The sequence below is a fragment of the Littorina saxatilis genome, linkage group LG7 (genome assembly GCF_037325665.1).
Source record: "Littorina saxatilis isolate snail1 linkage group LG7, US_GU_Lsax_2.0, whole genome shotgun sequence".
Taxonomy (NCBI): domain Eukaryota; kingdom Metazoa; phylum Mollusca; class Gastropoda; order Littorinimorpha; family Littorinidae; genus Littorina; species Littorina saxatilis.
Window position 1 is genome coordinate 19,749,997 of NC_090251.1, and position 23,549 is coordinate 19,773,545.

General features: G+C 41.4%; 1 protein-coding gene across 1 annotated transcript in view; it reads left to right on the plus strand.

Annotated features, from left to right (window-relative positions):
* LOC138970868 (rho GTPase-activating protein 190-like) overlaps nt 1-23,549 on the plus strand; it is a 203,090-nt gene that overhangs the window by 5,086 nt on the left and 174,455 nt on the right. The window contains exons 3-6 of the mRNA XM_070343430.1: nt 12,445-12,724; nt 13,900-13,991; nt 18,073-18,390; nt 20,449-20,717. Of these exons, the coding sequence (XP_070199531.1) occupies nt 12,445-12,724; nt 13,900-13,991; nt 18,073-18,390; nt 20,449-20,717 (959 nt within the window). The remainder of the gene's footprint in view (nt 1-12,444; nt 12,725-13,899; nt 13,992-18,072; nt 18,391-20,448; nt 20,718-23,549) is intronic.

The window sequence follows — 23,549 nt, forward strand, 5'->3', positions numbered from 1 at the left end:
TGGGGACAAAGTTCATTCAAAGGGGGTCGAGCGCCCTTTACAGCAGACTCTGCAGAGTTGTTCGCCTTAGAAGTTGTGAGCTATTTATAGCTAGCTTGCCAGGCAACACCTGTGGATTGTAGAGTTCTGTTTGTGATGGGGTCTGGCGGCTTTTGTCTCTCTGTATGTTCTTGCCTTCCTTTGTGTGGGCACAAACTGGTGGATGAAAATGTTCAACGCGTGCTCTAAGACGGCGAACCGCCACGCTGTCTGTCTGTCTCGCGATTCACCGGGTATTCCTCTAGTATATATGGTCAGGAATCTGTCAAGGTGTCCAAATGCAAAAATCCTGTTCTGGATACTTTTATTACTTTGTATTTTATTCTGTTTTTAAATGACTACAATATAAACAATACAGTTATGAAGTATTCCTCATGCAGATTCTATCCATACCAAATTTATGTCTGTCAGTCGTCTGGATGCTGAGAAAATTGACTTTGTTCAAGAAAAAAAGCACCTTTTTGGGCACACAAGGCGTTACGCGAAACGCATGGTACATTGGGCATTGAATAACCAAGTTACTGATAAGGGTATCATCTCAATCTAATTTTTAATAGGTCCAGAAATGGATGGAGAAACATATGTTAGATTAATGAAAGTTTGATCTGAACATAGGTTTTGGATTTTGAACGTTCTTTTTTAGCTGGTCAGTACGTTACATTTGGTGTAAATAATCATGAAAAAAGGGAAACTATCTTAAAAAAATGTTTCTGGTCAAACTTACTTAAAAATCATTGCAGAGGAAAGTCATTTGGTAGGATGATTGTATTTTTTTTCAAATTGAGCGAAAAAGTTGTGTTTGATGTAATTTAATTGTACTTCTAAGTTAAAAATATGCGTTTGGTGTAAATGAAATTTTATCTACTTGCCCAAACAAGTTTTGTCACAGTCTTTAAATAATGCCATAATACACAAAAGTGTGTGTTTTCTTATACCTCAGACACCTGGTAGTTAAACTATGGTCACAGGATTCCTAGTGCTTGCACCTGTTGGCTTGTAGAGAGACTTAAGTGAGGCCATCTGACAAGGGTGTAAATGTAACGTACATACTGAGAATACTTGAAAATGACAATGAATTTGTTTTAGAGACAGAAGATAACTTATCAGTGCTTAAGAACAACCAGCAAGACTAAAACCTTTGTTTCAACATGAAAACAAGCACACTGAATTTCAAAATTTACCTCAGAAGGACCACTGTTGGGACATTTTGGTGTAAATGTAACATACATCACCTTGTTTTTTTACTGAGACCATATGCAGCACATAATAATGCTAAAAACAGCACATAACAGTCTGTTGAGGGTTTATGAGCTAAATAAAAGATAAATTACCCTTCAAATGGACCTGCAGATCTTCGGAGCCTTTTGTATGTTACTTTACACCATCCTTTTGTGTAAAGATGTACACACAAACAAAAAGGCACAACCATTAATTTAACCCTTTATTTTTACTTGAGACAGGTAGCTTAGAACAAACAAGTTAGAAATACTGTTTAACTGATGTGAGCATAGCCCATTAAATGTAAATTCAGTACCTTGTACTTGCTGTTTGGTGTAAAGTAACGTACAGATCATGGGTAAAATTAACATTTGGTACCGTAGTGGAGTACCAACCTGACTATTCTATCGTGAAAAGGATTTGTTATGATTTCTTGTTTGTAACTAAAAAAACTGCAGACCAAAATAGTGTAAAAATATTTAAAGAGGGTGATTTGATAATAATTTCTACACCGCCGACCATGCTTTTTTCAAATTAAGTAATAACCTGATGATTGAGGTTAAGGTTTGCAAAACAAATGACATGAAAATTTACTGGAACCTTTTCTGCACTTCCATAGAGAATTTCATTGTTTTAAAAACAGTGTAAATAGGTAAATGTTGAATTGTAACTTTGATTCTGGGCTTTGGTGTAAAGTAACTAACGGATAAATGATTTTGCTTATATTGAGACAGGAGAAACTTTTTTCAAGTGTTGCTTTGGTACAGATCAACTCTACATTCAGCCATCAAGCCGCCATTGGATAGTGAAACAGTTGCCTAAAGCTGAACCTAAGAAAATGACAGCACCTTGAAATTATGTTATGGTGTAAATGTAACATACAGTCATTTGTGCTTTATCTGCAAATATTTGATAAACCGAACACTTGACTGGAAAATAAAATGCTGCAATTGAAGGACAGGAATACCGAGATGTTTATTCATGTAAATTTAAGGAGGTTTAAAAAAAGTCTAAAAATTGTAACACTTTTTGGACTCCTTGACAGATTCTTCGTCGTTTGGTCTCTAATCGTCCCCCCTCCCCGTGGTATAGCGGTGTGGGACCTGAACTACAAGACGCCAAGCGGGAGAGGAGGAGGGCGGAGCGTCAGTGGCGCGCCACAGGTCTAACCGTGCACCGGCAAGTATTTCAGGCGGCCAGAAACGGGGTCATCGCCATCGTCGACCATGCTAAGTCTGCATTCTTCTCATCCAAAATACTCGCATGCACCTCAGTCAAACAGCTGTTTAGTGTCACCAATGACATCTTAGGCAAGGTGACTTGTTCCCCTCTTCCCACTATGTTCTCTGTACATGAGCTTCCCCAGAAGTTCGCTGACTTTTTCACTGCGAAGATCGCGCTTATTCGCGAGAAGCTTGATTCTGCTGTTGTCCCGCCTTCACCGGTTGCCGATAGGATGTATTGTGGTCCAGCCCTGCAGCGTTTTGAGCCTGTCACCAGCGAGTTTGTAAAAAAGGTGTGTTTAGGCGCTAGTCCGAAAACGTGCGAGCTTGACCCCATTCCGTCCTCTCTGCTGTGTGATTGTATTGATGACCTTCTTCCATACCTCACTCACGTCATCAACGACTCTCTGACTTCCGGCTCATTCCCAGATGAATTCAAACCTGCAATAGTTAGGCCCCTCATCAAAAAACCTTCACTTGACAAGAATTCCTTGAAAAACTTTTGGCCCGTTTCGAACTTGTCATTCCTTTCAAAAATCACTGAAAAAATTGTCCTTTCACAACTTCTCACTCACCTAGAGCAAAACCACCTTCTCAACACCCATCAGTCTGCATACAGGAAAAACCATAGTACTGAGACAGCACTTCTGAAGATTGTAAACGACATCCTTCTTAGCTTTGACGAAAATCAGGTCTCCATTCTAACACTACTGGACTTGTCTAGCGCATTCGATACGATAGACCACGAAATTCTGCTCCACAGGCTCCAGCACTCCTTTGGTGTTCATGATCTGGCCCTGTCCTGGGTTCGTTCGTACCTTACCAACCGGACGCAGACCGTTTGTGTCAACGGCATCAAATCTCAACCTTCAGCTCTCCAATACGGTGTCCCGCAAGGGTCCGTGCTTGGCCCCATACTTTTCGTTCTATATGCCTCCCCTGTGTCCGATGTTATCAGTCGCCATGCGTTGTCGCACGAGAGTTTCGCTGATGATACACAGCTTCATCAGTCTGCCCCCCTTGCTGAAGTTGACGATCTGGTATCTCGGACACAGGATTGCATTGCGGACCTCAGTGATTGGATGTCTTTAAACAAACTCCAGTTAAATAGTGACAAAACCGAAGTTATGCTGGCCTGTCCCAAGAAATTTCTCAATCACCCTTCTCTTCCTGCCTCTCTCACTGTCAACGAACTACCTATCTCTTTCTCTCCGTCTGTCCGCAGCCTTGGCGTCACTCTCGATCCAACTCTCTCTTTCCAAAAACACATCTCTAACATCTGCAAGTCCGCCTATCTAGAGCTGCGCAAGATTAGTTCAGTCCGTCACTACCTCACCACTGATGCAACCAAAACGTTAGTGTGTTCTTTAGTCCTCTCAAAGATAGATTATTGCAATTCTCTTCTGGCCGGTCTCCCTAAGTACCTTTTAGATAGACTTCAAAGGATCCAAAATAACGCTGCCCGCCTGGTCTTCAAATCTTCCAAGTATGAACACGCCACACCCCTTCTTCACTCTCTACACTGGCTGCCTATCACTAAAAGGATCGAATACAAACTCTCCTCTCTTTCTTTTGCCGTCGTTTCTGGTTCTGCCCCAGAATACTTGTCAGAACTCCTCAATCTCTACACCCCCTCTCGTCAGCTTCGCTCCGCCGCCGACACTCGACTCTTCCGACTCCCCACAGTGCAAACAAAAACATGTGGCGAGAGGTCCTTCGCCTATCAAGCCCCTGTGACCTGGAATAGATTACCACTGCCTCTCAGACACACAGATTCTCTCACTACATTCAAGACAAATCTCAAAACACACCTCTTTCAGCGCAAGTGATTTCCCCCCCAGCATCTCCCCACCCACCCCATCCCGCCCCACCTCACCCCCTACCTAGCGCCTAAAATAACGTGTATATATATTTTCTGCGCTTTGTGTCAGCACTGTTTGTGTGTGTGTAAATAGTACCGTTGACACGTTTTTATATAGAAGCCTACTGTGGTTCTTGTGCTTAGGCTGTGTATTGGACTGTCATTGTATGCCTGCATTATTAGTTGTCAGTAATTATTACATGTGCTGATTGTTCTCTTTGCCTGCGCGCGTATAGTATGTTGGTTATGTTTGGTCATAGTATGTTTGTTTATGTTTGGTCGTTATCTTGCCTGTGCGTGTATTGTATGTTTGGTCGCTTTCTTTGCCTGTGCATGTATAGTTTGTTGGTTATGTTTGGTCGGTTTCTTTGCCTGTGCGTGTATAGTATGCTTGGTCGATGTATGTATTGTAAAGCGCTAAGAGTAGACATTTTTCTAGAATAGCGCTATAAAAGTTTGCATTATTATTATTCTTGGCCATATATATATATAAGCTACTCACAAAAAGTTAAGGATCACTTGCACACAAATTCATAACTTTCCAAATAAAAAAGCCAATGCGTTGGTATTTGACAAACGTTTAATTCAATGCTTTAGTGATAACGATACAACATTTCCTTCACATTTCAAGCAATCGTTTGGTCTGTACATTTTATCAAAGTGTGTACGTATCAAAATTTAATTTCACAAAGTCGTTGAAATCACAAGACATGGCATTCAGATGCTCCCAAAAGTTCAGTAATGCGTGTAACCGCCCTGGCTGTTCTGGCACTCGACGCAGCGAGTCCTCATAGAGTTGACCAGGGTGGTGAAGATCCTCTGTGGAAGCGCCTGCCACTCAGCCTGCAGCATCTGGTAGAGGTGCTGGACATCCCTGGGAGGGGGGTGGTTGCTCCTCACTTTGCAATCCAACTCATCCCAGAGGTTCTCGATCGGGTTGAGATCGGGACTGCATGCTGGCCACTCCATTCTGTTGACTCCAGACTGCTGCAGGAAGTCGTTGACCACCCTTGCCCTGTGGGGGCGAGCGTTGTCATCCTGGTAGACAGCCTGCGGTCCCATCTGCTGCAGTGTAGGCACAGCCAGCGGTCGAAGGATCTCATCCCGGTATCGGAGGCCAGTCAGGTTACCCTGTACATGAAACAAGGATGTTCTGTGGTAAAGGCTGAAGGCCCCCCAGACCATTACATAACCTCCACCAAAGGCCACCTTTTCTTGGACAGTGGCGTCAATGTAGCGTTCCCCTTGGCGCCTCCAGACCCTCAGTCGGTCGTCGTTGTGGTTCAGGGTGAAGCGTGATTCATCACTGAACAGGACCTGGGACCATTGCTGACGTGTCCACCTCACGTGACGTCTGCAGAAGGCGCGGCGTGCTGCCCTATGGGCTGGAGTTAAGCGTGGCCGTACAGCTGGGCGATGAGAACGGAGGTTAAACCCATGAAAGTGATTCCGTATGGTCTGCTGGCTGATGTTGGTGTTAGTAGCCACCCTCAGCTGCCTTCGAATAATGTTGGAAGCGGCTGTTCTTGTTTGCATGGCTAGTCGTTCAATGAGACGATCTTCACGCGGAGTTGTCTTCTTTGGTCGCCCAGGTCTGCGTCTTTCCTGGACCCTCCCAGTGGCTGTGAAACGTTTAATCAGTCTGACAATGACCGAGATGGACACGTGAAGTCGCCTGGCCACTTCTCGCTTGGGGACACCATCTTGGAACCATGCAACAGCTCGTCCCCTCTCAAACTCGTTCAATTTTTGTCGTGGAGGCATTGTCAGATAATGCCTAATACTGGTGGTATGTCTTCTCAAAAAGCCAAGCAAGTGACAGCATCTCACACATAAACAGCAGTGCTTGCACGTGCATAATGGTTTTTCCATGTGGCTTGTGCAATGTGTTCGGGCTGAACGGTCCAAAACAAGGTCCTTTTTCGCAAGTTTCCGCTTTTTCTTTTGCTACCAAGCTCAGTAGTAGAGAATCCCGTGCAATTTTCCCACTAACACAACATCGCCCACTTACAGCTGAACAAGAATTCATAACAATTTGGTTTGACTGAGAAATAAATAACAGTAGCGAACTGATTTTATTGAGCACCTGTTTTCTCATAGTGATCCTTAACTTTTTGTGAGTAGTGTATATAGATTGACGTTTCAACTTTTCTTCGAAAGTTACAAGCCATTGAGTGCACATTTTGGCACTTTTAGCAGCGCTTTCATTCTAAATTTATATATATGGTCAAGGCCATGGAGGTGACACCAATGAGTGTGACATGCAAGAACAAATTTCAATGTTATTACAAGCTGACAATTTCCTGACAATCTACTAGGTATGGTCATGCTAAACTTCTACGAAAAATGTTTTCCACACTTGAGCCATCGTTTAGATGTATTTACAAAAATAATATCAATGTTCAAACATAACATGACGCCATCACAATTTCAGATTCAGACAATTTAATGATCCAAGAACAAACAAAAAGAAATGTTGGTGGTGTTTCTTTATTGCTAGGCCACACATCCATCAATACAAACAAGATAAGCAGGTACGAATCTCTAATTGGGTCAAATACCTGAGCTTGAAATTGCTTTAACATAACATGACACCAAAACACTAAGTCAAAATGCAGCATGGAGTTCAAAGACAAAATACCATCAATACTAAGTCCAAAACAGAAAACATAGATAATGTTTGTGTGTCTCCAAAATATCGTAATGAAAATACTAATTATAGTCATCAAATTAAATCAATAATAGAGCCATCCTTCACTGGATGCTGCGTAATACCCGAAAATGCCAAAAATTAAACCAAGATCATGCCCAAATCAATCATTTTGGCATTAAATAATATTAAAACATTGTTACATACATTATTTCCTTTTGCAAAAAAAAAAAAAGTGGATGTGTTACCTTGTCTTTAAATGAGAGGGGAAAAAAGAAAAAGTAGCCATGCTTGAACATAACATGACGCCGTGACAAAAGATAAACTTACATCATCTGGAGCTATAGATGCAAATAAAATATCAAATTCAGTAGCCATTGTGTGCATAGCGTTGGTAGCTACATTGCACAGTTAACTGCATAGCCAAGTCACAACCTTAGAAAAAGTTATTCTGAAATTAAAACACTTAAACATAACTTGACGCCATGAAACATAACATGACGCTGTGACACAGTCTTTATCAGGCTAAAGTGGCAAAACCAAACATAATAAAAGAACAGGAGTACAGCTATCTACATGCAGTGATGGTAGGTAATTATTAGCCACCAAATAATCTGATGTGTAAACTTAATCTTTTATGTTTGCACAGAAAATATGCTGTTTGAGCATAACATGACGCCATGAAACATAACATGACACCGTGACAAAAGATAAAATTACATCCTCTGGAACTATGGGTGTAAGTAAGCCATCCAATTCAGATGCCATTGTGTGCACATATAAGGCTGCTACAGAGCTAAGTTCACTGAATAGGTGAGGGGCAACCTTAGAAAAAGTTTTTGTACCATGAAAAAATGCCCAAACATAACTTAAGACCATGTTCAAACCAATTAAAAGGAAAAAAAATGTATAGTCTACATTTACCTGTACAAAATGCCAGATAAAAAGGAAAGCTAGATGAAAATAGACTAAGAAACTATAAAAACGGAAAAAGTCACAAAAAGTTGCCCAAACATAACATGACATACCCTGACATTCATGCGTTGGTGTCATGTTATGTTGGACATGAATTCCCAACCACAAGTACAAAAAAACAAAACAAAACAAAACACTAACTAGAAGAAAAAAAACCTATGCATGCTTGGTCCGGACATGCAAAAAGATGTTGATGATCTAGAATAACAAAAATAACCTATCCAAACTTAACATTACACCGAGGGGTGTCTCAGAACCGGCAGAACCGGCGTCAAGTTATGTTCAAACAGATTATGGTGAAATTGTATAATGCATTTTTCCTACAGATTATATTTTTGTTGTGCTGGGCTGCATTGAAACAGATAATATCAATATTAAATTCTACATCTATTTTTCTTTACCAAAAATAAAATAAGTAAAAAACCGAGTGCCCAAACCTAACATTACACCAGCCGTGGCAGCAGAGATCGACTGTGCATAGCGTCAAGTTATGTTTGGACATAAAACTAGCACTCGGCGATCAGACACAATAAGGGTCTACAAGTTCAGACCCAATGATGATGTTAATTCCTAGTATTCAATCTGCCACAAAAATTAGTGTATGTTAGAAGACATTTAGTTGAACGAGTTTAAACATAACGCTGACGACCTCGGACTTGGTGTAAAGTTGCGTTTGATCTCCCGCATCCCATAATATCAACCACGTATCTTGTAAATCGCAGTAAATGACTTTTAGGGGTACTTCACGAAGTGATTTCATGAAGGGATGCATCATTGATGGTTGAAAACGTACTTAGCTCTATCAAACCAAAAACGCAACAGTGACACCACATGATCGGCATGAATGCACATGACAAAGCAAAACTTGACAAATGTAGGAACGTAGGAAAGTGTTGATGAAAGCACAACTATTCAGACAGGATCTCTAGTTTTATCAGAGAAACAGAACTCAGCACTCGAAAGCCTAATGTGGTCATTACTTCATATTCTATCTATAATTTTGCTGGATTTGCAAAAACGCAACAAATGACGCCAAAATAAAAACCTTAGTTTTCGGCCTATCCTCGGCGTCCATCGCGCGCTTTGTCTTCAAATGGCGCAATATTCTAAATTGGAGTGGTTTTCACTTCCATGCCGGATTAATCTCCAAAATATGGAGTGAAAAATACACATTAATTGTTCTTTTTTTGTGTCCAAACGCAACGGTTTGTTGACACCATATCGCTTCCGCAAAATCAATGTAAATTTCTTGCTGCATCAGAGTTTAAAATGTTCGCTTGCTGATTAATCCAAGAACTAAAACATAAAATCTTTCAGATTAGAGGTTAATCACGTGTGTTGGATGCGGATATTTCTTTCAAGTTAACATCGATCGCTATCACCCAAACATGACACCATGCGTTGCGTTTGAGCACGATTGATGACGCTCTATGTAAACAAGAAACGAACAAATATTTGACACGCACGTAACGTCAATAGGAATTGATAACGTTTTAAGAATTGGAAATCAATAAATTGACTCTTGATTCGATCTTTTTATGGTGAAAAATGCCGTCTGAAGTGACACACAGGTATGTCTGTCACGTTTTTCTTCCACCACGATCGTTGATTTTTCATTAAAAAAAATTGTTTTTTAATGACAGAAAGCAAGTTTAACTCACTTTATGTCATCACACGAAGCTTTGATTATATAAGAACAAGTGACAACAGTTTGATTTCATTAATTCTTTATCTTCAACCTTAGAATGGCAGTCAAAAATTGTCAGCTGGTGATTTCTGCACTCGAGCCACCTCCATGGCCTTGACCATATATATATATACAAATTTATAATGAGACCGCTGCTAAAAATGCCAAAATGTGCACTCGATCGCTTGTACTTTCGAAGAAAAGTTAAATATAGAATGACGTCAAAAGCGAGAATGTAGTAAAAATTACATCATGAGCAAGGGAGGTCATCCTTTACTCTGTGTGTGTCTCCGCCGCTTACATTCCAACGTGGAATTTTGAAAGCAGGGAGCACACTAGAGGTAATGGAAGAGGTGGGGGGAGGGGGTAAGAATTAGATCTAGAGAGAACTCTTCACAGACAGCCTATTGGAGAGTCAAACACTGAACAAGAATAACCCGATGGAAGTTAACAATCTCTAAGGATTGAGAACTCGCCAAAGTGCATTTAAGAACATTCTCATAGAGTGCTGAACCTGAAAAGGTCCGATTTTGTTCAGCCAAGACTTGCTACCGGTTTCGAGCTGAGAAGCTCTCATCAGGCAGTCTCTTGGCATAAAACGGAGAAGAATTCTCAAACTTTTATGCAAAAGAGAAAACCACATTTCTGCGGTGGGCTCTCTGCATAAAAGAAAATCTTCATTTGATTCCCCTGTAACCATCTGTGAAGAGTAAGAAAGAGATTTTGAAGTATCAGCAATTCGCTGTTGAGTTTTCAACCCTAAATGGCCTTAAGACAAGTTTTCCCACTCACCTTCAAATGATCGTCCCATCGATCTTTCCTTGGAGAGTACAATCTCTGCATGTTTTCAACAGCTTCATAATATAATCCATAGAGAGAGGCATAGTTCAAATGTTCACTTTGCTGTCACAATTTTAGAAGTAAAATTTAAAAAAAGTCGTGTAAAAGCATGTACATGTACATTCTGATCAATCTCCGTGTCCGTCAAAAAAGACACTGCCGAGACACACGTACTAAGCTGTTTTGAAAAAGTCCAGAATGTTTTTCTGACGCTGCTCAGAACTGGCACACTTCTCCACTGTACACTCCAATTTGGAGATCATATCCAAGTCACAGACATCGCTGCATTTTGCCTGCAAGTAGCGACGTAGGGTATTGGCAGCAACACGTGCTTCTGTGGCAGTTGGTGTTGGGAGCGGTCCTGGGTCAACACAGCGGCGGTGGCTGTTCCGTGCACCTCCCGCTGTTTGTTCAGAGTTCGCTCATCACGCGATGTGCACTTGTGTTTGTGTATTTTTGTCTTTGGAGACAATTATTGACATCAGTTCGTTGTAGCCTTGAGACTTTTAGAGACAAAACGGCTCTGGGGCAAGGAAAACGTGTTTGTTAAAAGAGGGGTTCGTTATGCAAATCAAATGAGTTCAAAAGGTTCGATGTAGCCGGAAAGTAACAAGTAAGAAATAGAAGGCTGTCTGCCGGGAAATCAATGGCAGTTTGTTAAAAGAGGGATTTCTTTATACCCAGGTTCGTTATAGCTGGATTCCGCTGTATATATATATGTCATGACAATTTGAAGGCAACACAACCTAAAACTTCATTTCCTTTAAAATGTGTGTGGAACATTCAGGTCTGTGTCATACACAGGTTGCAGCTTGGCATAAATGTTCATTATTAAGTGATGTCATAAAGTGACTAGTAGGCCCTACGTGCAATAACAGTTTATCTTTGTTTTTTCACAAACATTAATTAGCTTGATTTTACTCGCAGTTCAGTGTTTGAAAATAATGCTTTGTTGTGCAAGGGACAAAGCAGGATTACATTAGCAGACCTGTTTACCATTACGATTTGGGCGTATTTTGTACGCCAAATTATTATCGGTACGCAAATACGCGACACACGCAAAAAATACGCATAAGAAAAAGTCTAGAATACGTTTTCCGGTGTTGGTGTGTTGATTACGGGATGGTACAACTGATACCGGTTTCGGTCGAAGGGAGATAACCATGACAGCGAGTCTTCAGCTGTGGAAACCTTGTTCAGTTGTTGGCACGTGCGATCGTCTGGACAATCGTGGCAAAATGAAGCGGTAAAATGTGTCAGTTTCGGATGACTGTACCAAGTCTAAACAGCAGAAGCAGCAGATTTTCTTGGAGAAATATAAGAAAGAGCCAGGAATTGTGGAGTCTACTATGGGAAAAAGTCATGCACACTGCAAGTATTGTAAATCAGATTTCTCCGTTGCCCATGCTGGGAAATATGACATCAAACGACACTGCATTTCCAAAACTCACCTGGACAAGGTTGCTGCAAAGAAATCCGCTGAAAGCTGCCAAGGAATTATGAAGTTCATTCCCGCAAAGCAAATCCTGCCAGAAGAAAAGGCTGTAGTCCGTGCTGAAGCAATGTTTTCTGAGATGATTGTAAAAATGAACTTGCCACTGTCAACCGCAGATGTTATTTCACGAACTTCATCTTTTCATTATCAATCTGTTTGGAAGACACTGGTTATTATGTTATAAACCGACAGAAAAATAAAATTGTTTTATCCCTGTTGTATTGGAAGGAGTTAAATTCTGAAGGTGTTCACAAGACATGCTATTCTTACACAAACACGTTTGCACCCACGCGTACATTTTCCCTAGCCCATATGGCTTTGCTTGCAAAGTACACCAACTTTTTGAAAAATACACTCAACTTTTTGGGAAAGTACTCTTGCCTCGGGTTTAGGGTAAACAGGTCTGCATTAGGCTAATTACATGTTGCTAAGGATGGTTTCTTATGGTTGTTGCAGGTGGCGGATAAATATCACAATGAGCATATTTCTGTGCTGAGTCAGAGTGATTTTGCTGGCCGTGTGATCAACAACGACCACTTCCTGTACTGGGGGGACGTGACCAAGACTGACGAAGGCAACAACTACACCTTCCATGTGGTGGAGCAGACAGAGTTCATTGATGACGTGTCCTTCCAGCCGTTCAAGACCGGACGCACCGAGCCTTACGCCAAGAGGTGCACCGCAGTCAAGGTGCAGTCTGCAGAGAAGCTCATGTATATCTGCAAAGATCAGCTAGGTAAGATATTCGTGTCATTTTTGACTCACATGCGAAGCAAAAGTGAGTCTATGTACTCACAGTTTTATTTTTATTTTGGGGGGACCTTCCATCACAAAGGATTATGTGTTCTGATATTATTACATGATGATGGCCATTTGACCGGCCTTTTGCGCTCAATTCATTCAATCTTTTTTTGTTTGTTGTTGTTGTTGTCCTTACACCTGTTCCTTGTTCCGGTGTACTCTCACGCCGCCCCGTCCCTGCATTTGCTGCTCCATCCACATCTGAATTTCGTTCCGCTGCCAGACCTGTCGATTTTGCAGACCCTCCAGGGAGGGATGTCGGGTCGCTGCGGTAGGCTACCCTCGGAAATTGACACTGCACTTCTGCTGAGTCACTTCGACGGTGTTCAGTAGTGGGTCTGTCCCGAGCTAATGAACTCAGCCCACTACCTACTATGCCCCCTACTAACGACATTGACTGCTAAGTCGCGGAGCCAGACTCAGTGAGCGTCCCCTCCTGAGAGCAGACCGCCACCACGTCCCTCCGTCGACCCCCCAGAACGTCACACGTTGAAGACTGACAGCAGAAGTACTAATCAGGGAAGGATGGAACAGGAACAATGAGACCAAGGTCACCATGAGAGCTCCCGGTATGAAGGGCCACAAGAGCAAGGACATTTTATAATTTTGGATGATTAATGAGATGAGGATGATTATAATGATGATGCTATGGATTTCCAATTTGGTTTGAGACTACGTGACAGGGCAGCACTCTACGCTTACTGTCATAATATTTCCTGGTGGCAACCAGGCCCGAGAACTGCCGCACCTGCGGTGTTGGTCAGGTAAACAGAACCTGAGCACCCTCAAAGTCGCATTCGTCAAGTGAATGACACTCAGCTGTGTGATTCCAGCCTTCCCATAGGAACCATAGCACTTCCACTCTGGGTAGGAGCTGACCGTAGCCCAAAAAACCCACATGACCCTGATGGGATACGAACCCACGACCTCCCAGCCCGCAGCCCGATGTGCTAACCACTGCGCTACGGGGGCCGGTAATTAATTCAATCTTGCCTCAATAAAGTTGACCCCAAAGTTGAGTTGTCATGTCAGTCAATTTCAGAAGTGAAAACTGGTACATGTATCTTGTACTTAGATCTACTTGAAGAGTTTGGTGTTCTCTCATTCTAGGAATGGAGACAGACAGCTCCTATGAACAAAAAGTGATGCCTGAAGGACGCCTGACCATTGATGGGTTTCTCTGCTGCTTTGATGTCAGCCAGGTGAGTGCTTATTGTGTAACTGTAAGATGTGTTCCCATGAATGAAGGTATAACCGACTAATTTTTCAAATTCTTCATACAATGATTTTGTTTAGTCTACCCTATGGAACAATGTTTTTAAAGTAGCAATTCATTCAAGTAAAGAGAAATTATGGCTGTTCTGAATTTTTTGTATTTATTGCACCCCCAAAACAGTGTCTATTGCAAGAAAAAATATGTGTACCTTATAACAGCAAGTTACATCTATATATATATACGACTTGTGTCTGTCTGTCTGTGTGTCTGTCTGTCTGTGTGTGTGTGTGTGTTCGCGATGCACGGCCAAAGTTCTCGATGGATCTGCTTCAAATTTGGTGGGCATATTCAGGTAGACCCCGGACACAACCTGGTCGGTGAGAATTTTCAACACGTGCTCTCAGTGCTGAACCGATTTTGGTTTTTCGGTTTCATCCATTCCCAGTAACTCTTCCTTATCTTCTCCAGTGGTTTGCGCGTTTATCTCCCTTCCTTCCAAGCAGCTTCAGATATTCCCGTTACTATTTTTAGAAGGTCACTGCACTGTCCAAAACGCGGCTTTCCTTGCATGTACCCGTAAGTTGTCCTCACTGTAAAAGTGCAAAGGTCGAATCTATTTATCGAAAAATCCACTGTCATCTATCTCTATATATTTATATAATAGATAGATATATACGGCTTCTGTGTGTGTGTGTGTGTGTGTGTAGGCAACACCTGTGGATTGTAGAGTTCTGTTTGTGATGGGGTCTGGCGGCTTTTGTCTCTCTGTATGTTCTGGCCTTCCTTTGTGTGGGCACAAACTGGTGGTTGAAAATGTTCAACACGTGCTCTAAGACGGCGAACCGCCATGCTGTCTGTCTCTGTCTCGCGATTCACCCGGCGAAGCCGGGTTTTCCTCTAGTACTGATATATATCTGATCAGGAATACTGTTTACTGTACCAAATTACTTGGCAAATGTCTAATTCACTCGATTTACAATGTTATGATTTGCTGCAAGTTTCTGAAACAGACTATTGTTTCAAAAACAGACCATAGTTTTGGGGGGGTTTATAAAAAAAAACTGTACATGTCTAGTTAGGGTCACACAATACTACATATGAAAGAAACCCATTTTTATTCCAGGATATTAGACATTTCACCATGAAAATGGTTTAGTCGTTTATAAATCTACTTGATTAATTTTGTTGTAGAATTTGTTCATACTTTTTTTTATGTCATGATTTTTAATAAAGTATTTGATCAAAAAAGAGACGCTGTTGCAAATTGCTAAAATAGCCAGGTTTCTTGTATCAACTGCTTTCATCTGTATTTTTAAGCCCTTTGCAGCCTCTGGCATTAATTTGAGTGTTCAGGGCGCAACGATAAACGCTAGAAATACTGAGATTAAGAATTCATGTTTTTATCAGACTGCACTCTATTTTTCAAGTCTTGATGATCATGATTAATGTTTGCAACCAAAATAGTCAATGAATAAAGGCCCCAAATTCTTCAATTTTGAGGTGCAGTTCAACCAATGTCTGCTCTTTAATTTGTAGGTCATTATTTAACACCAAAAACAATGAGAAAGACACGTTTGAACTGCAGGTCACAAGGTGAAAGCGTGAAATTTTGTTTCTCCCCCTTCGGGAGTTTCGATTTTCCGTGTGAGTTACCTTTTCTTAGCTTGATCAGACCGATGACAAGTTTTGCCAAGAGGAAAAAGCAAGCTATTCATTTATTAAACTTGAACTTATCCCTGGTTTTTATGTTCTTGTTTAGAGCTCTGAAATATGTCCTCGTGTATTGAATATAAGGTGTTAGTGGTGTCCATTAAACTTCATTGTGCGTGATTGTAGTGAGTCTTTTTGGAGAGGATTGTAGCAAACCAGTATAATTATGCTACCTGGACCTCCTGTAAAACTCACAAGTGTAACTTACTATAATATCTCAGGATTGTGCTTTGGTCTCACCCCTATCAATAAAGCAATGTAAAAATCCCAGTTTAAGAAGGAATTGGGAGAAAAGAGTGACCTCTGTCATGTTTTCTCAGAATTTTTGTTGTTGTTATTTCATAATGAATAACCGTTGTGTGCAGAGAACTGAATTGCCTTTTCAGTGTCAAATGCGGAAGGTCTATAATGAGATGAAGTTGCATATTATATTATACAGTAAAACCTGCATCTAGCGGACCCTTATTTCGGCGGACACCTTTGCATAACGGACAATTCAAGTGAGGACGGATGTATTTTACTCTCAAAAACACCTTAAAAGAGCGAACACCTCAAAGGCGCGGACGCGGACACCCTTTTTTGGTCCCGATTGGGTTCGTTACTTGTCAACAACGGACAGACCCTTGAAGCAGACAGCTATGTCAGCTTTTAGCAGACGCTGGTCCGCCATCTTGGTTCTGCAAATACAATCTCGCTGGCGATGTGAACGCGCGAGAAGCTTATTTTGTAAGCCAATGACAGCACTTGAAAGAAGTTGATTTTTGTATGGTGCACGCTCATTGGTCGATGCCGTGAACTCACAAACATTTCGGGTTTCTACTTTCTGTACTGTGATGCATCTTCGTCTCATCCTTCGTCTTCGTCTCATCATGCCAAAACGAAAAATTTTGACTTTAGAAGAGAGAGTCGATGTCATAAAGACCGTTCGAAAAGTTGCTGATGAGCTGAATTGCGGAAAAACTCAAATTTCCAACATAAAAGCTGATCGAACACAAATTCTCAGTCAGTGGGACTCCGGTGCCAGATCGACGGCAAAATGTGTTAAGAGAAGAAAAACAACTTATGATGAGTTGAACGAAGAACTCTTCGAGTGGTTTTCAACAGCTCGATCAAAGAATCTTCCAGTGAATGGCCCATTGCTTCAGATAAGAAACCGATTGCACCTCTCTCTCTCTCTCTCTCTCTCTCTCTCTCTCTCTCTCTCTCTCTCTCTCTCTCTCTCTCTCTCTCTCTCTCTCTCTCGTTCTCTCTCGATCTCTCTCTCTCTCTCTCTCTCTCTCTCTCTCTCTCTCTCTCTCTCTCTCTCTCTCTCTCTCTCTCTCTCTCTCTCTCTCTCTCTCTCTCTCTCCCCCCCCTCCTTTTCTTTGAACAAAAACAAAAAAACTTGCGGGCTTCAAAACTTTTGAGTTTTAATAATCACTGTGGCAAAAAAGAATCAGTGACTGGTGTTTTTTTTTCCCAAAAAAATGTTGGCATATTCATAAGAAAGGACACCTTGCTACAAAGGACAGTGGCAAGGCTCCCCAAGAGCGTCCTTTGCTCGCAAGTTTTACTGTAGTGTGGTCTTCTTTCTTTTTACATTTAGTCAAATTTTGACTAAATGTTTTAATATAGACTGGGAATCGAGGCGAGGGTGGTGGTGTATGCGTGTGTGTGTGTTCGTGTGTGCGTGTAGAACGATTCCGAGAAAACTACTGGACCGATCTTCATACTTCACTTGAGAGTTCCTGGGTATGATATCCCCAGACGTATTTTTTCTAATTTTTTCGATAAATATCTTGGATGACGTCATATCCGGCTTTTAGTGAAAATTGAGGCCGCACTGTCCCGCCCTCATTTTCTACCAAATTAATTGAAATTTTTGTCAAGCAATCTTTGACGAAGTCCGGACTATGGGATTGCATTTCAGCTTGGAAGCTTAAAAATGAGTTAATTAGTTTGCTCATTAAAGTTGTCATTAAAATCAAATTTTCCGTAACAATGATCGCATTGAATTTTCATCTTTCTCCTGAATTAAAAAATATATAGATATGCCATGTTTACTCAAAAAATGTGCTCAGAATGGAAGAAGATAGGTTCAGTAAGTACTACTGTCGCATGCTTCGTGGAGACGTGACCCGCCTCGGTCTTCGGGTTAGCCGAGACTATCTGAAGGTAGTCACGGCGATGACTGTTCTGTTTTTTTGGTTATTAATCTTTATAGTTTGATAACGACTGACTAAATGTTTTTATATCACATCATGCGACTTGTTTCTCTTTGCATTGGACTGCTGAACAGAAATGTTCTGATACACTGAAGTGTATAGGTAGATCAAACGCTGTTGCATAAGATGAAGCAGTGCAAATTGTTGTTGCAGGTGCACCAGCGATCATGTGAAAAGCAGGTTGAGTTTGTAGCATCCTTGCTGTCAGCGGCTCTCAAGACAAAGAAACCAGTGGTGCTGGTTTCCACAAAGCAGGATGAAGCCGATGAACAGATTATGAAAGATGTGGAACGTTTGCTTGCCCGACGAGAATTCAAAGGGACTGTACAGTTAGTCGAAACTTCTGCTCATGAAAATGTCAATATTGAGGCAGCATTCATGTTACTGGCCCACCTGATTGATCGCAGTAAGCCACGATTCAAAATATTACCCTATGTGGATGCTGCACGCCAGCGTCGAGAAATTTGTCAGGTGAGCTGCAATGTAGAGAAAAAAAAAGATAGAAATATCAATAGCTGTACATGTTTTCAGACTGACTGATGAGTTGTTCTTTGCTATTGGTGACCAAACAGTGGAAACTTACTGAAATTTTCAAAATGCAGCTACAACCTGGAAAATACTATTCCTGTCAAGTGGAGCCCTTGTATTATTTGAGTCTAAAAAGAAAATGTCAGGAACTTTTATGGTTCGGACAAAAAAGCAGACTGACTGGTGGGGGTCACAATGGAGTAACCTGCAGTACTTTGCGACACCAAATTTACACAGCATATCTATAAACTAATTCTGTGAAACAATTTGAGTAAACTCCATGAAAACAGAGTGTTTGCTGTTAGTTTGTCATGTATTGAAGAATTTTTGATGTACAGTTTAGTGTTGTTAGGTTCAGTAATTTTGTGACACCGTTTGCAGGTTACCTTGTAGTTTGATCTTTTTGTGGCAACACAACTGCTTACAGCAGGGCAGGGATATTTTGGTCAGTGATTGTTTAAAAGGGTGTAACTTGGAATACCTACAGATTATTAGAATCAAATGCAAACTACTGCTCAAATGTATCAAAACAGAAAGAGGTAACCTGCAAATCACGCGACACCAAATTGCCAATACTTGTGCATGTATTACGCTGTACTGGTGCAATCAATCAAATTATGCTACAAATGAATGTTATAAAGGAGACAATACCAACACAAACAGTTCTGCAACTGTATTGCCAAAAAACAGCGAAGAGTGCCACCTAAACTTCGCAGAACTATTATCTGTGGTCACCTGCGTACGAATGAAACCATTCGAGAATGGCCGGACGCTGCATAGCTCCCGATAATTTTTAAGTCCTGTGCTCTAAAATAACCATACTATCAACTTTAACATCAATAATTTTACGAAGTAAGCATTAAGGAAACTTGTGCAACTTACCTGCACTTTCAGTTTTCGCAAAATCAATGCGATACGGTTGATTTTCAGGACGAAACCGCGGTGGCACAGAGACATTTCGCGTGAAAGTAACCTGCGAACAGAGTTACCTCGCTTCTGTGACACGTCATCAATTTTGCCGTACACAAACTTTTCTATGTAGTACACAAAGCTCGGGACATCATCACTATTTGTGTGTTTACCCTGCCGTCTTCCGGACTGAGGCCGCACGAGAACAATCCATGCTCAACTGCGCGAGCGAAGAAATGAAAATCGGGGTAACCTGGCGAACGTTTGTGACGGCAGATACGAAAGTCACCGTTGCGAGGTACACGGATGTATATTCACGCGACCAAATATCTTCATCTATCGATAATGATGCCATGATTTGAAAATAAAAATGTGTGTTTGCCTTCCTGGCGCTCAGGCCGGCAAATTGTCTTTCTTCAGTGGATCGGATTTGTGACGCCGCGTGTTCGAAGGTTACCAGTTTTTTATCGGACGCAGCACGCGAGCAGGAGAGGGTCAGTTGTCCAAATAAGATTTTGTGCAGTTTAATCCAAGTATAAGTTATCGTTGAATGATAACAGTTATCCTTTCTAGAGCAGCTGTCGGTTTGAAATGTGTTGTGAACATGGCAGGGGTCTGTCATTCCACGTTTTGGCCGCCATTTTGTGAACAAAAAACGAAAACAAGCAGGAATAAGTGCTACTTCTGTCATATTATTTTCCTTCATGGTGATTTTGTTGATACTGCTACATCAGTAGAATGCAGTAATTATCTTATTTTGTCACCATCATTCCCCGTAATTTAAAAAATTGATTTTACTTGATGTCACCCACCGCAGTCACCATTAGCGAAGAACAACTCTGATAGTGTCTTATATTTGGACGAGATAGGTCAAATGCTGTAGAGCAAAAGATGTCGCTTGAAGAAAAACAGTTTTTGCTTTTCTTTGTTCTGGTTTGCTTTTGTTTTAGGCAGTTTCCAGTCAATGGTGTACATGTAGAGGTAAGCAGGATAATAACTATAAAACTTTCTTATGTTCAGAAACATTGACAGGTAAGTCTGTTTTGTTATACAGGTCCACTGTAACCTTTATCGTCTATAATGTTGTTTTAGGTTGCAACTGAAGCATATCGTCGTCTCTTGAGAAGCAACATCAGTGATCCTCGCACACTGTGGAACAGTGCTCGACGCCGGCTTCAGGCCGAGCATGACTTTGCTCACTATGTTGACTTGTTCGGCACTGACCAGGCTCGCAAGGAGTTCCGCCGACACATCAAGCACTTACGGGATGAACAGGTTCGCTTACGTGAACACCATTACCTGCAGCAGTTGCCACGACTTCTCAAACACTACTTGCCAGATGCTGAATCTGTAGCTGACAGGTAATGATAACCTTGACCTCTGTGTGTGTGCTGAAATTGTGTGTGTGTGTACCGTATGATTGTTTGTTGCATACTGTAGAGACATAAATGGCCTTTAAAATTATGTAAATTAATTGTTTAAATTTCATCATAAACAGGCTCATCTATGCACCTGTATATATAGGTTACACACTCCGAGTTCTGATTATCTTGCATATTTTCCCGAGGGTCGATTTTCAGGTATTACCGAGCCTTTGGCGAGGTAATACCTGAAAATCAACCCGAAGGAAAATATGCAAGATATTCAGGACGAGGTGTGTAAGCTATTTATCCCTTTACTCCGACGTTTTCATTAAAAACACTTACTTTTTCCACTAAAACCTGCCCGTGCCTGTTTTCAGCTTGCCAAAAGCCTCCGCAGTCGAAATTCATGTCAATGAATTCATGCGCAAAGCTAGTTCCCATTTGTCAGCATAATGGACGGCGTCATTTGACTTGTATGTGGACATTCAGTCATTCATATTGCTTATAAAAAGGTCTGCTATCTGCTTTTACATTTTGAAAGTCATTTTAAAATATCCCTGTGTATATTTGACATTGGCTTTCGTTATACTCAATTCGGCATACCGGGTTTATATTTTTACCAGAATTGCGCACGATAATGGCAGCGCAACAAATTCAGTTCGGGCCGTGCTGGTTTGATCGTTGACCCAAGTCAGTTCGCATGCAGTGTTACTTTTTGTCAGTCGGGGATAGAAATGTTGGCTGTCATCGCGCTGTTCTGTTTCGGTTTTCACACGTGGATCACTTACATATTCAGTTGTCGGGTTTAGGTGAGCCAAAGCTTCAATACTTCGCCTGTTGTAGACGTTAAGCAATAAAGCTTGGAAGTTGTATGTCGGCACTGAGAGTCGGTCGCGGTACATCGCTTTCTACTTTGTCCCGGTCTTGAGTTTGAACACCTAAGGTTGGCTACATCTAACACCTCACATCCTCTTCTCTTCCCCATATATCTTAACTGTATCTCCAACTTCTTTTCGTCTTCTTTTCATTTTGATGTCACTCCCTCATTTGTCGCTGAACCCCGCAGTTTACTCGACTCGGATTCACACAAGCTCGTCTAGCAGACGACAGTTCGAACAGTCTTGAACAGCACGGTTGCAAGCAGATTCAGCTATCAATCGATGCAATACACTTAAAGCCAAAGCAAATAACCAAATGAGAAAACCTAACGTTTGATTTGACTTCATGGTGACTCTTCTGATAATTTTTTTTGCGTTGGAATGGATCTCAACGGGTTCCCAGCTACGACAACTTTTCCAGAGTTATGCACCGCAGGCATGCCTTCGACAATCGATGTCAGTTTCAGATTGAGTTTTCGAACTACCAGGTGACTGGGTTGTGTTTTGATTGCTCTCTCTCTCTCTCTCTCTCTCTCTCTCTCTCTCTCTCTCTCTCTCTCTCTCTCTCTCTCTCTCTCTCTCTCTCTCTCTCTCTCTCTCTCTCTCTCTCTCTCTCTCTCTCTCTCTCTCTCTCTCTCTCTCTCTCTCTCTCTCTCACGGTTCTGTGTAGATGGCTGTCTGTGTAAAAATTAGGGAGTATCGTCCCTTGATCCCACTCGCGATACTCGTTGAACATGCCTTTGACCATGCAGTCGCTTCAGCCAGTGAAATATCTCGACTCCGCTCTTTAAATCCATGCAGAATGCGCGTATCGTATGAAGTATTCTTTATTTTCTCAATATTGACACATGTAGGCCTGTACCTATACGTGATATTGACTTTGACACCATAAAATATTTCAGTCGTATGTTGAAAAAAGTAGTCCATCTGTAAACTCTGAATATGCAGATGACCTCTATAAATTATTCAATTGTACTCTGAAATCAAAGACAATGACCAATGACAGTTGAGATCGAAACTCGGTTGTGATGGGTAATCCATATGGTTGCGATGGATAATTCAGAATAATCACCTCCTCAGCTAACAGAGACAAAGAGGCAGGTCATGGGATAAAGGTGTTTTTGACTCACATGCGAAGCAAAAGTGAGTCTATGTACTCACCCGAGTCGTCCGTCCGTCCGTCCGTCCGTCCCGGCGTCCGTCCGTCCGTCCGGAAAACTTTAACGTTGGATTTTCTTGGACACTATTAAGTCTATCAACACCTGATGTGGCCTGATGGTGTATGGTTACAAGATCTCAGAAAACATGTGCGGCAACTTGACCTCACTTCAAGTTCAAGGTCACAGGGGCCGTAATTGTTGTCTTAAAAACGACCATTTTTCACATTTTCGCATTTTCTCTGAAGTTTTTGAGATTTAATACCTCACCTATATATGATATATAGGGCAAAGTAAGCCCCATCTTTTGATACCAGTTTGGTTTACCTTGCTTCAAGGTCAAGGTCACAGGAGCTCTTCAAAGTTGGATTGTATACATATTTTGAAGTGACCTTGACCCTGAACTATGGAAGATAACTGTTTCAAACTTAAAAATTATGTGGGGCACATGTTATGCTTTCATCATGAGACACATTTGGTCACATATGATCAAGGTCAAGGTCACTTTGACCCTTATGAAATGTGACCAAAATAAGGTAGTGAACCACTAAAAGTGACCATATATCATGGTAGAAAGAGCCAATAAGCACCATTGTACTTCCTATGTCTTGAATTAACAGCTTTGTGTTGCATGACCTTGGATGACCTTGACCTTGAGTCAAGGTCACATGTATTTTGGTAGGAAAAATGTGTAAAGCAGTTCTTAGTGTATGATGTCATTGCTAGGTTTAGTTAAGGTCAAGGTCAAGCATGTGAGTCGTATGGGCTTTGCCCTTCTTGTTTATACGTAGTAT